The sequence below is a fragment of the Populus euphratica genome, unplaced genomic scaffold (assembly GCF_000495115.2).
Source record: "Populus euphratica unplaced genomic scaffold, PopEup_1.0 scaffold82.1, whole genome shotgun sequence".
NCBI classification, from domain to species: Eukaryota; Viridiplantae; Streptophyta; class Magnoliopsida; order Malpighiales; family Salicaceae; genus Populus; species Populus euphratica.
The window spans coordinates 668366-682354 of record NW_011499961.1 but is presented as its reverse complement, the minus strand read 5'-3'; the positions used below and the strand labels follow the sequence as shown (position 1 = coordinate 682354).

The 13989-nt window shown below is 33.0% G+C and overlaps 2 protein-coding genes across 6 annotated transcripts; both read left to right on the top strand.

The window, feature by feature from the left end:
* The first annotated feature begins 1709 nt into the window (after nt 1–1709).
* LOC105138740 (zinc finger CCCH domain-containing protein 6-like) lies at nt 1710–6281 on the top strand. Its single transcript, XM_011044919.1, has 4 exons — nt 1710–2089; nt 4230–4439; nt 4629–4753; nt 4835–6281. The coding sequence occupies exons 1-4, from the start codon at nt 2030–2032 to the stop codon at nt 6060–6062; spliced, it is 1623 nt and encodes a 540-aa protein (XP_011043221.1). The 5' UTR covers nt 1710–2029; the 3' UTR covers nt 6063–6281.
* A 2149-nt stretch (nt 6282–8430) lies between these two features.
* Nucleotides 8431–12020, top strand: LOC105138738 (probable LL-diaminopimelate aminotransferase, chloroplastic). Of its 5 annotated transcripts, none has more exons than XM_011044917.1 (2): nt 8431–11559; nt 11676–12020. In XM_011044917.1, the coding sequence occupies exon 1, from the start codon at nt 10236–10238 to the stop codon at nt 11556–11558; it is 1323 nt and encodes a 440-aa protein (XP_011043219.1). In that variant the 5' UTR covers nt 8431–10235; the 3' UTR covers nt 11559; nt 11676–12020. The 5 variants fall into 5 exon arrangements, with proteins under 5 accessions (XP_011043219.1, XP_011043216.1, XP_011043220.1 ...); XM_011044914.1 differs by having other exon boundaries at nt 8431–11561; nt 11609–12020; XM_011044918.1 differs by having other exon boundaries at nt 8431–11562; nt 11679–12020.
* Nucleotides 12021–13989: the final 1969 nt, after the last annotated feature.

Sequence of the window (13989 nt, the reverse complement as noted above, 5' to 3'; positions counted from 1 at the left end):
AGCACTTGAGGTTTTGATTTAGTGGTTATAGGAGAGATTTGTTCCCTTTCTTTAATATTCGAGTTCGATTTTTTATATGCATATCTATATTCGGGTTCGATTTTTTATATGCATATCTATTACCTCCATGATACCTTACTTGCTTATTGAACTTACATGATATTTAGTAAATTTGGAAATTAGTCATGGTACATGCAAGTTAGTTCGGACACCTCGAATTACAAAAAAAAAATATATAAAAATAAAATATCAAAACCAAGTTTTTTTAAAAGAGAGAGAGAGAGAGAGAAAAGTTTATAATTTGATTAAAAAATTTCCTAAAATAGATTTATTATATTTTTTTTCTATTTGAATAAAAATCCCTCATCATAAGTTCTAGTTTAAAATGCATATTGAATATTTCTAACAAGTAAAACTAAAAAGAAAAACTCAAGAAATTTATCTTTTATATTAGATCAATTCATATCAAGGTATTTCAAGTTGTTAAAAAAGTTTTTACATTATTTAATTCCTTATTTTTTTAATACAATTTTTTAATTAAATTATGAAATCAAAAGATACAACACAATATTTTTTTTAAATTATAAAGTAAAACCAGATTAAAAATTTAAATATTGTTTTAATTATTCTAATTATAATTTTAATCATTTTATTATTCATATAATTAATTGTTTATTTGCATATAAACAATTTATCACTAAACAATTGATTATATACTAGATTTGGTAATATTCCTATTAAAAAATATATAATTATAACAACTATGACAATACATAAATAAAACTATGATAAATGTAGATAGATTGACAAATATTGATTATAAAAAAATAATCAAAGAATTAAAATTGTAATACCATAATACTACTTATTAAATATTATTAATCTTCCACTAATACTACTTATTAAATATTATTAATCTTCACTAAATACTATGTCGTCTAGGCACATACTGCACCTGGGTTCGAGTCTTGGCGTGCACATCTGTTACCTCTGCGGTGTCTTACATGTCTATTAGGTTTGCAGGGTATTCAGTGGGCCGTGGGAATTAGTCGTAATGAAAGCAAGCTGACCCGGACACCCCATATAAATAAAAAAAATATTATTAATCTTCACCAAATACTATGTCATCTAGGCACATGTTAGAATTCTAATATGTTTTATTCTTTAATTTTTTATTTAAAACTTAGAGGCACCTTAATTTTTTATTTTTAGGTTTGCAGGGTATTCAGTGGGCCGTGGGAATTAGTCGTAATGAAAGCAAGCTGACCCGGACACCCCATATAAATAAAAAAAATATTATTAATCTTCACCAAATACTATGTCATCTAGGCACATGTTAGAATTCTAATATGTTTTATTCTTTAATTTTTTATTTAAAACTTAGAGGCACCTTAATTTTTTTTTTTTTTAAATACGTTCGAATGCTACGTGGAGACATGTCTATAAAATTATTAATGTATTGTAAAATTATTTTTCAAACAAAAAAACTAAATTATAATTAACTTAGAAATTGATGTGAGTATTTCTTGGAAAAACAATCACCACCGCCGATTTCAATCGGAGTCAAAATTGTGCAAAAGAAAGGATAAGGGAAGAGAAGAGCCGACATTGGAGACCAATTATAAGCCACCAACTCATCACTGTGCCCACCACTTTCCAACTTTATATAGATATATGCGCTGTCTATCCCTTAAAATAATGTAAAAAATAGTAGTCATAAATAACAATATAAAAAAAAAAAAGATGGTCCTTAGGGTTTCCTCCTTCTCCTCCGCTTCCTTACACGGATGCGCCTCTCTATATATATCTTCTTCAATCGCATGCACAGGAATTTGTTAAAAAGATTTAGTTCTTTCCTTTCCTTTCTCAACAAGTGATTAATGAATGAAGTGTTTGTTTTGAAACCTTTTTTAAAAAAAGGAAAGATCTGATTAAACTGTTTCAGTTTCTATCACTGAAATCGAAAAATAGTTTATAAAACTTGATTTGAAGCGAAAAAAGTATTTTAGATCTGAGATTTTTTATTGATATGAAGCGATCGAGCAAATCGAACAGGGTTTCGTGGGCACCTGGTCTTAATCTTTGTCAGGTATACCTATAATTAATTAATTAACTTTTTTTTTCCTTTTTATTTCGCAAATAGTCCAGATTTAAATATGATAGAGCAAGTTATTAATATTCATTGCTGTCAAAATATTATGATGATGATGATTTATACTGATTCAAATAGCACCGAAGTTTCCACCGTTCGATTTATAGATGTTGAAGTGGATTGAACGGCGAGAAAGGTGCCACAGAATGGCTAGCCTAACCTAGCCCCTGCCTCTGTGTGTTTTGCCCATCAATCATCAATGTTCACTTGTGTCGTTTTTATTTTTGGGACACATTTGGACCCTGATGATGCTCTCCGGCGGATATTTCAATTCCATATTCGTTCTTTGTTACTTGTTTTTCTTTTGTTTTTTTTTTATATCAACAATGATTCAAGAATAATAATAAAGGGTCTGATAGGATATTTACGCCATGAATGTTTGATTGATAAGATAACAACCCAGGAAGGAATGAAGGATATTGGATCTGATAAGAAGATGAATCCGTTTAATTGTTTTTACTAAGAGTGATGAGGTATCATCCTTTTGCAGCATTGCATTTAGAGGAAGGGAGTTGCTTGAAGGTCTAACTGAGTTCCTTTTTATGCTATTCTTTACTAATAATAAAGATTGCTATGAGTTTGGTACCGAATAAAGATTGTTTGTCCCAAATCCCTCAATTTAATGTTTTTAAAGTTGCAACTTACTAGGATTCAATAGAATAAATGAAAGGGATCAAACATGAAGAAAGCTTGCGTAATAACCAGAAAAAAAAATTAAAAAGAGTGAAGATGATAACCACCCTGATCCCAAAAACACACCAACTTGTTACAAGGAATTAAGGGAAGGACTATTCCTTGAATCATAATAACAATATAACTTTTATCAACCTTTTAATCTCAAGATGTTGCTAGCATTTCATTTTACAGTCTAAGCAATCTGCAAATTTAGCCTTAAATATGTATATGTGTGGGTACAAATAGATGGAAATTATCTGATTTGTGAATATACTAGCTCTGCTTTGGTTTTATCATATGTTTAGGTTCCCTTACTAAATGGCACATCACTTGTTTTGGTTTTTCTTAGATTTTAGTTTCATTTTTGTTCAACCATCACATTTGGAGGGCTTGTCCTTGTATATAATTTGTGATGTGGTAAAGCCTATAAGAATCAGGTTTCTTAGGCTTGTCCTTGTATATAATTTGGGATGCGGTATAGCCTATAAGAATCAGGTTTCTTAGGCTTCTCCTTGTAGACATCAGTGTTGCACCAAAATTTCTGATGCTGTCCTTATAGTTTGGAGTGCATGGGATGAGTGCACCTTAAAATCTATAATATTTGCAGGAGTAGAAGTATGAAATCTACTTTCAACATATTAATGCGGAGATATTGTGTCTCCTATCATTTGTCAATGTAGCTTGGCATCCTGTCTGGAATCCGAAGTCAAAGAGTTCTGTGAAACTGAATTATATTCTCTTCTGGATCATTAACAAAGTTAATTTGAAATTCCCGGCACTTGTGAGATGTTTAGTAGAGATGATGGAAGTATTGGAAGGTGTGGAACATTTTGAAGATGTTTTGGTTTTTCAAGTGGAACAGTCTATTTAACATTTGACTGATGATCTTCCAATTATAGCATGAGAGCATTATAATATAACAGGGAATTGATTGTCTAATGCTTGAAGTCTGCCATGTTTGTGTTTTCATAATTAAGTTCTCATTTCTAAAAGTAGCAGGAGTTGATTTGGTTGAATTGTTGAAAAAGATACCAGGCAATTGTTCTGCATTCACAATCCTGTGTACCAAGTCTTATGTGTTCGTTACCTGGCTGGTTAATTCACTTTCAAATTGTATGAGCATTGCTTATTCGCTCTGCCATAATGCCCTTGTTGGTTAGTTGTTGTCTACTTGTTGAGCATTATTTTCTAGCTCACATCAAAAATCGTTTTAAAATCAAATGGGATCCAAGTTCTTCTGTGCTGATTGATAAAATTTTGCAGTCTTCCGAATAATTTTTCCTTTCTGTATTTTGAGAAAGCCCCTAGATGATTCCCCTGTTTTGGTCACTGCAATGAAATAAGTTTGTGAACCTTACTGGATATTAACTTCTTGTTTGGATTTGCTTCTGGTGTGAAATAGGAGAGGCTGTTTGTATCTGAGGATTGTCCTTTAAAAGTTGGCGGACAAGTCCAAGATCATCTTCAGAAAAAGGCATCGTTGCTTTTGCTCCACTCGAGTGGTAAAGAACCAAATGATTTCCCCCCGGGTTTTGAAGGCAGTCACTTCTTGAATCCATGTAAAAATGATTCGTCCTGCTTTCCTAGGATTCAATGGAAGTGTCCTCCCAAAGTGAGCATATTTTTCTTTGTTAGTTTCATCTTTATTCTTGCATGAATATGAAATTTTTTTATGCATTATGTGTTTGCATCATGATGCAAAAACTTGTGTTTTTAGACTTATGTGAGGTAGAGTGGTTACAGCTGATTAAATTTTGAATCCTAACTGCTTGCTCTTTTTGTTTTTTATTTCTGAAAACAGTTTGTTTTAAGTTCCAGCTGGCATGTGACAGCTGGAGAAGAAAGCCAGGAATCACAGGCCCAAAAACTGAGGGAAATGGGAGCTCTTGAAGCATTTTATCCACGCCCTTCTGCTGTTCCTCCCAGGTAAAATTTCTTTTTCCTGTAAACCAAGATCTCAACAATCATCATATTTTTACCTAGTCTCACGCATTCTTTTCTGTATAGCCCTGTTGTTTCTTTGGACGTAGAAGATACAGATTATGATGATAGCCTCACTCCAGTCATCCCTCTCATTCCTGTTGAAGAGGACGAAGCCAAAGAATTGCCATCTGATTTGACAGAACCACTGAAAACTTCCCAGTCACCAGCATTGCCTCCGTTTTTATTGTCATCTGGAACCCTGAACTCTTCAAAATGCATCACCCCTGCTTCAAATCCACTCTTAAGTGAAAAAACAGCATTTGGAAAACCACCTAATTCACCTAATCCAGGTACTAATTTAATCGCAGCAGCTTCTGCTGCTGTTACTGCTATCATGAAAAACAAGGGGCATGGAAGCTTAATCGATACTGGTTTGCTTGTTAAAATCTTAAGTGACCCGAAAATGATCGAGGAACTTGCCGGTGGCAATCAAGCACTTCCTGTGACATCCAGGCCAGTTACTAGTTCAATGTCCCCATCATGTGAGAAACCTGATGTAGTTCCAGTACAATTTACAGCTAATGGAAATTTGCAACCCCTACCTAGTGAGGAGCAGCCATGGTCCAAGCCAACATGTCAGATTCCCATATCCTGTCCGAAACCTGCTATGCCGTTGCCATCAATGCCATCTGACGGAAGCTTGTATCTTCAACCTAATCAGATGCACCCGACATTAAGTAGAGCGTCTATGCATCAGGATACTGCTCCAGCAAGGGGGTTTGGAGTATTTTCTTCCATTCCTGTGCCCATTCCAGTGCCTAATTCAATGCTAACAACGGTAAGCACAGTGCCTAGAGAATCAATTGCAACCCAAATATCTTTCAAAGACACCGGTGCCAACCAAATGTCTAATTTGGTGCAATCCGCTCTGGTAATGAAGCCTGTCCAACCAAACAGTGTTCCTCACGCAGGTATGAAAACTAACCCTGTGAAGGATGTGGAGTACATTAAGAACCTTATAAGGGAACATGGAACAGTGAAGAAAGAAATCCAGGACCAAAGCATGCCCCATAATGGAAGGCATTACAATCAAACTCAGAACCAAGAATTGATACAAAACATAAAAAAGAGGGAATCGAAACACAAGTCTCAGAAGCCTTGCATGTACTTTAAAACTCCCAAGGGATGCCGAAATGGCTTCGATTGCCCTTTCCAGCACGACCCATCTTTCCAGTTTCAAACTGGTAGTGCTTTGGATGCCCCAGTTGCAAAGAGAATGAAATTTAGCGGGGAAATCGTTGGGAGGACCTGACGTTTTGTTGTTACTCACACGACCAGAACTGTGAATACGAGGTACTTAAACCTGTAAATTAATTTTGACTAGTCTTTCTGTAGATTTTGTGCAGGGTTAAGGCATCAATATGTTGGAAACAGTTTTGTCAAAAAAGAAAAGAAAAGAAAAGAAAATGAGATGATGGCCTAATGATTTTTTAAATGAAATACGCCTTTTCAATTTGGAGGCGGTTTTGTCGGTGGCTGTGGTAATTTTCATGGCCAGTCCCGCATTTACGGTCAGTTAGTGGACTTGTTAGACGTCCATATTCAACGATATTTAGTGCTTCTGCTAAGATGACAAAAATGTGACCGCCGGTCTCGTTTAAGAAGAGGTTAAAATCCTTGGGAAAAGTCAGGATTTGTGTCAATGGATCTTTCAGATGGAACCATATATAAAAAATATTATAATATACAAAATTTTCAGGTAAAACCTGTAAATCAAAGTTTTTATTCAAAAAACCATATCATTGATTAAAAAAATCATGGCTTTGTCAGATAAAAGGAAAAAATCCATAATAAAAAGAAAAGAGAAAATTCTGACTAAGAAATACATTTTTTATTCTAGAATTTAACTCGTTGACATTCTTTAGGTATTTCTTAAAATCATAAGAAAATTAAATAAAAATTAGTTTTGAGAATGGTGACTTGGTACCTGGTGATAAAAAATAAAAATAAAAAAACTAGTTCTAGAATAACTCTTATGTTGTTATTTTTGTCCTCGAATATTTTAGAATTTGCTCTTTTAAAATTTCATTTTTTAATGTTAAATTTTATTTTCATTATTTTTCGATTCTTCAATGCTAAGGAGATAAATTTTGTGATATTTTTTTCTTATTCCAAACAATATTATGTTGAGGAGAGAGAATGTTTATTCCTTTTAACTTTGCCCTCATCACTCATGCACATACATGGTGTTGCATATGTCGCCTATACATCTAAGCTGGTTTCAACAAATTTTAACATATGGCTAGATAATATCCATTCAGGCACTGTCCGCCAACACAAACCTGAACAAAACCTTTGATCAAACTGGGTGGAGTTTCAATGATCACAAAAGACAATTTCAATGAAAAAATACTTTTTTTTTTTATTATTTTATTTGTCTTTTCTATAAATATCTAATTTCATTATTGTATAATAATATAAAAAAAAAAGTACATTCTAAAAACTAATGTTATTCAACTCGGCTAGATTTATAATCTATCACGAGTTGAAGAGACTAATTTAGTTTTATTATAAACAATTTAAAATTTCATCACTTTAGTATTTTTTTAAAATAAAAATATATTAAATTAACATTAACAAAAGCTAATCCTACTACTGTGTCTCTTTGCATTGACATTGTTGCTCACGAGCTTGGCTTGTAATTGCCAATTGGGCTAATTTACCTATAATATATAATAGTAAAATGGATGCAAACACAGGCAATTTTACAAATAAAATGATGACTTTTCTTTTACTACATTATTTCATGATAAATGATTCCCTGTACATTTTAAGATTTATTGGCTTCACAAGGGATTGAGTTCTTTGAATCTTGTTGGAGAAAATAGTTATGATTATGTTTTAAAATATTTTCTACTTATAAATATATTAAAAGGATATTTTTTTTTATTTTTAAAAAATTAATTTTAATATTAGTGCATCAAAATAATCTAAAAATATCAAAAAATATTAATTTAAAATAAAAAATAAAATAAAAATTAATTTTTTAAAAAATACTTTTGAAATATAAAAACAAAAAAAAAACTTAATTAATTATAAAATATCTATGTGTATGTTAAATGTTATGTTTGTTTTATTGTCCCAATCTTGAAAATTAAGCGAATAAATAACTATTTTTATGATTCTTTATATTGGTAAAACAAGACTTGGAATTCAAAATTAGGGGCTAGCTATTGCTTTATGCTCAAGTCTATAAAGATTAATTATATTTTTTTTTAACAAAAAAGTCGTTGTTTCATAAGAACACCATCTCTAATATTGATTTTTCTAATTAAAGTGTCACTTGTGTTTTTATTTTTTGAATTTCAACAAGTTAAACCTAATGAGAGTTTAGAGTTTAGCTGAAGCATAACTCTGAGTTTAAAAGAGTATTTGAAAGGATAATAATTATTATTTTTTAGAATATTTTTTTATTTGAAAATTTATTAAAATAATTTGAAAACAATAAAAAATTAATTTGAAATAAAAAATAGAAAAAATTAAAAAAAAATTAAAACGCAGAAATAAATAGACTCTAAAACCATATTTTGTGTTAAAGTTTTTTTTTATTGTTTTGATATATTAATGTAAAAAATAAATTTAAAAAAATAAAATTTTTAATATATTAAAAAAAACCATTTTAAAAAATAAAAAATATATTATGAAAAATGGAACCAGCAAGGAAATACTAATCAAGGTTGGTTAGCTAACTTCCACCATCCATGTCGTTTTTATTTTGGATTTTTGTTCTCAGTTCCGAGTGTGACGATAGCATTAGTACTTGTTATTGTCAGAGAAGATCATATAAAAGGTTTGCTTCTTGACTTCCTTTGTTTCTGCCCCCGCTCAAGATTCATGAAAATGAATCTCTTTAGTTAAAAATTTTCCACTTACACACAATATCAAGACTAATACAGGTCGCTGCGTGCAACTTTTGGTTCTGGGTCTACGTTGACTTAACTTATTTTCAACTTCTTATAAAATAGACTTTGTGAAGTTCTAATAATATTTAGTCAATATTCGCAAAGCTTCCTTGGCATTGAAGTTTTAGATTTTGTAAAATTTAAGTAATCATTTTGTTTGTTGACATTAAAGTTTTGTTCTTTAGCTGTTAGTGTTAGGTGTTTACTTAGTTTATTGCCCGATGAGAAATGAATATCTAATGCATGCTTAGTTTCTTCAATCTTTCATACCAGCACAAGTCATTTTCGCTGAAGTTTGTTTTGCATCTTCTGGGTGCTCAACATTTTTCTGTCATGTTCTGTTAGGTGAGTATACTTTTAGGTTCTAACTCTACTTGAGTGCATCTTTACAAGTTTTTAGTCAATTTTCCAGCGTGTTATGATTAATTGCTTTGAATGTTCTTGAACATTACGTGTTTTCAATTTTTCAGCATACTCTTAGTTTCAATTATACGATAAATTCAGACAAACTTCTGAAATTTTTTAATTGAGTGTAGATGTTTTAGAGGAAGCAGCTAGTTTCATTCCATTGAACGTGGACATGTAGAATTAGGATCTTTCCTCGTGATCTCAATGCGTTTGACAAAATTCTCGACAGAGGAAAGTAATACACCGTTCACTTGTCTGGGAGCTTATAGCATACTTATTGCCTTGCTCCTTATTTGGTTGAGCTTATGCACTTTAAATTTTGAACTCACTCGTTAGTATTATTAGAGAGTATAATGTAAAACAATATTACCTAAAACATCTCCCATAACTTGAATAACTCTTGGGAAACTTTTGGTAATACACTGCGTCCATACCTGTGAAGTTCAACCTTGTAATACGAGCCTGGCCCAAAGGCTGCATTGAATACATGCATCATTGTGAATCCCATAGTGGTCTAAGTCTAACTGAGAAACAAGCGCAAGGGGCACATTAATTGACAAAGTAGAAAACTTGAGTATCGTTAAATATTTTCTTTGAACTGGTATTGTTCTGTGCTTATCAAAGAGACTATATAAGTTGAAAGGAAATGCCACAGAAACTTAGTTGTCTGTGCATTGTACAAGTCAAGATGATGACACCAATGGAAAATGGGAAATGGGAACAATGAGGAAATTGGCTGGATAGGTGGAAGGAACATAGACGGGTCATATGATGATAATATACAATTATGGATTACATCCATTCATTAGTCCAACAGCTGCTCATCAGCAAATGGAGCACTGGATTTTGACATGTGGTGTGAACAGACCGATATTACATATATTTGCTTCCAAGGAGTTGCAGAAATTTTTAGATTGACCACCTTGTTGACATTTGAAATTAATTGAGTTTGAGGGTGACATGAATTATCATGACATTTTTTTGAGTGTCGATTGACAGCAGTATGAATCTATATATTTGTCAATGTGGATGGTTGGCATTCATGCTACTGCTTGTTTCACATTTAAGTGAAAACTTAGGAGGAGTTAGTACTGAGGATAAAATCCAAATCCAAAATGTACAGCTCTTCTGCTGGCAATTCTATGTTATGTAGAAATTTCTTGCGGCCTGGGATTATCCAGGCCAGTTATAAAACCCCGAAAGAGGGAATTGCTTGCAATACAAAGGTACCCCGCAATGTCAACATGGAAAAGTTACAGAGTGCCTATTTGTTTCCTGAGATCTCAATGCGTGAGGCTCAACACATTGAGAAGTACCCAGATGCAAAATTGATAAGCCTTGGAATTGGTGACACCACAGAGCCCATACCGGATATCATAGCTTCAAGCATGGCAAACTATGCACGTTCCCTTTCAACAGCAGAAGGTTATAGTGGGTATGGAGCTGAGCAAGGCAACAAAGCCTTGAGGAAAGCTATTGCTGAAACATTTTACAGAGATGTTCAGGTAAAGGAAACAGAAGTTTTTGTGTCAGATGGCTCACAGTGTGATATTACTCGCCTTCAGCTGCTGCTGGGTTCCAATGTGTCAATAGCTGTGCAGGATCCATCCTTTCCAGCCTATGTAGATTCAAGTGTCATAATTGGTCAAGCTGGTGATTTTGAAGATAAAACTGGGATGTATGGGAACATTCAGTACATGAAATGTCAGCCTAAAACTAACTTTTTTCCCGACTTAGCTACAGCTTCAAGGTCAGATATAATTTTCTTTTGCTCTCCAAATAACCCCACTGGTCATGCAGCAACACGACAGCAGTTGGAGCAACTTGTGAAGTTCGCAAAGGAGAATGGATCAATCATAATTTTTGACACTGCGTATGCAGCTTATATCAGTGATGATTCCCCTCGATCTATCTTTGAAATTCCTGGGGCGAGAGAGGTTGCGATTGAAGTTTCCTCTTTCTCTAAATTTGCTGGGTTCACAGGCATTCGTCTTGGCTGGACAGTTGTTCCTGAAGAGCTGTCCTTTTCAAATGGTTTTCCTGTAATAAATGACTTCAATCGTATTGTTTGCACTTGCTTCAATGGAGCATCAAATATAGCCCAGGCTGGTGGACTGGCGTGTCTTTCCCCAGAGGGTTTTGCGTCTGTGCATTCCATAATCAAATGCTACAAGGAGAACGCAAAAATACTGCTTGACACCTTTTCTTCTCTTGGCCTAAAAGTATATGGTGGTGAAAATGCTCCTTACCTATGGGTTCATTTTCCTGGTTCAAAATCTTGGGATATATTTACTGAGATTCTGGAGAAGACTCATATAATAACTGTTCCAGGTTCTGGATTTGGTCCAGAAGGCGAAGAGTTCATGAGAATTAGTGCTTTTGGCCACAGAGAGAGTATCATAGAAGCCGCGAGGAGGCTGGGAAACCTCTATCCATAGACTGGAAAATTGGACAGTTTCTTCCTTTTCTATCTCTAAATATATCATTGGCTAGGAATTTCTCCTTTTTCATGGGAGATAGACACCCTGATCTTTGATATTTTGCAACCGAAGCAGCTGATTACTGTTTATGTTTGTCACCTTGTTTGTACAAGTGGGAATAAGGCAGCTCATATCATGGCTGAGCAAGTGGATATAGATACAAATGTAGTCGAGTTCTTAATAATCATCTTCTAAGTATTCGTACTTTTGTTCTGAGGGTTTGCAGTGATTTGCATTTGATGTACTGTCTTGTTCTTCGTGTAATGAAAATTCTGTTATCGATTTCCTCCTGTTAGGAGTCCTCCTTCTCCCTCTTAGATCTTACTAGGAGCATATTTTCTTTGGCCTCTTTAACTACTACTGTCTCGTTCTTTTTTCTTTTCCATTTTAGTGGATTGTGAGAAGTCTTGGTTTTTGTCATTTCATATTACTTCTTAGTTTTGATTCCATTTTTCTCGTGCAAGCAATTATGTATCTGTTTTCCTAGTTCATTCGGTCGTTTGTGTACTGTTTGGAGAAAGAAACCTTTTTTTTCCCGTGTTCAGTTGTTTACTAGCTTTATTCCAATCAAATTTTCCTGCTTCATGAATCTCTCTTTGCATTAGAGTGCCTTCAAAAACATGACCCCTAGGATTGTCCTAGAGGTAAAAAAATACAGTGGTATTTGTTATTAGTTATAGTGATTAAGATATGGCACTGCAAGCATGTAAGCGTAGGCTGTTTGGCCTCTTCTTGATGTAAAGACCTTCATGCGAACCCATTACAAATATTAGAGACTTCCCTTGTCTTGTTTCTGTTGTGATATTCTTGGTTCTCAAGGATGAATTTGCTGGGATACTAGATTTATATTGCAGATTACAAAAGTATATAAATGGAAATGATAAAGGATGGCTCGATTTGTTACTTTTTGGTTGGGAAATTAAACATATCTAGATCTATTTTATTATTTTATTTTATTTATTTGGGTTATTTATATTAAATAATTTTAATTGACAAGTCAAGCTTAATAATTAGATGTTTTAGGATCAGGCTATATGTGTGGGTGTTTTTTTTCATTCTGTAAGACAGTTTTTGATTATTTAATAAAAATAGAGACTATTACTCTAAATTCTTTCTTCTTCCTAATTTTTTCCTTTCTCTACTTTTAAATATTGGCTTTTCTTTCTTTCTTTTTCTGCTTTTAGTTTATTATCCTATATCAACTTTGATATCAGGGTCTTTTGATTATTCTCACAATTAAATGATTTATGAGCTTGTTTAAATTCCTGACATTCAATCCAGTTCATAAATTTTAGATTTCACGGGTAGCTTTAATCAACAATGAAAAAAAAGATAATAATATAAAAAAATCTATTTCTTTTAGCCTTTCATTTGCCATAACAGATCTAAAAAAATAATCATTCCATCTTTATGTTAAAAGCAACAAAAAAAAATATTATTCATCTTCAACACAGACCCATTCATCCCTAAACCCACACCTATATCCATTAGTCGTAGCATCAACTTTTGACACCACAACCACTGTAGAATCGACCATATAACAAACTCAATCTAATCATCTTCTCCAAATCAAGCCAAAACCTACAATAGTCAAAGATCATCCATCAAGAAAATCATTTATCTTATTAGCCAAGACCACCGCATTAGTAAACAAATCTACCACAATAGATTGAATACCAAAGCTGTCATTGCAAAATCATTCCACCACAACAGGTGAAGAACCACAGATCCACCCTTTCTTGCATAGTTGTTGCAAGCCACGACAACCAAAAAACTATAAAAGGTTTTCAAGGCAGATTAATTAACTACTAACACATCATCATCACATCAGTGACATGCAAGCTTCAACTACCATGACAGTGACATGTCAATTTTGACTACCACATTAACATCCATGTTAGCACATTTGTCACATCAACTACAATGACTTCTAATGTACTCCCATCATAATCTGGTTTGCAAGGCACTATAAATTTCTTTAAGCCATTAAATATCATTATTTTTGGTATAGTTTTGCACTTGTTGACGAAGAATCAACATTGATATTATTCTTTTGTGCCTTCATGTAAATTTATAGTCCATATTGCAATTTGAGTTTCCTTAACTTTTGGCTTATTTATTCATTTATATTGAATATTCAATCTTTTTAATTAATTGCAAAGCTTGGTTAAATTTATGGGAAATTTGGAACAATGTTTTTGGATTACTTGTGTATATTTAGAGGACTAACATTGCTGATTAGTACTTAAAAGTGCATTTTTATCATGGTTTATATCATCATTTTGCACTTGAAGTATCAATAACTCCTTAACTAAAGCATGTTTTATAATAATATATCTAAAAATATAAGATACCTTTAATTTGTGGTAAATATTCATTTTAAATACAG

Excerpts from the sequence above, each read along its gene's own strand:
- LOC105138740 (XM_011044919.1), top strand. The coding sequence starts at position 2,030 with ATGAAGCGATCGAGCAAATCGAACAGGGTTTCGTGGGCACCTGGTCTT. Across the intron at positions 2,090-4,229 it reads CTGGTCTTAATCTTTGTCAG|GAGAGGCTGTTTGTATCTGA; the intron begins GTATACCTATAA and ends GGTGTGAAATAG. Across the intron at positions 4,440-4,628 it reads AATGGAAGTGTCCTCCCAAA|TTTGTTTTAAGTTCCAGCTG; the intron begins GTGAGCATATTT and ends TTCTGAAAACAG.
- LOC105138738 (XM_011044917.1), top strand. The coding sequence starts at position 10,236 with ATGTACAGCTCTTCTGCTGGCAATTCTATGTTATGTAGAAATTTCTTG.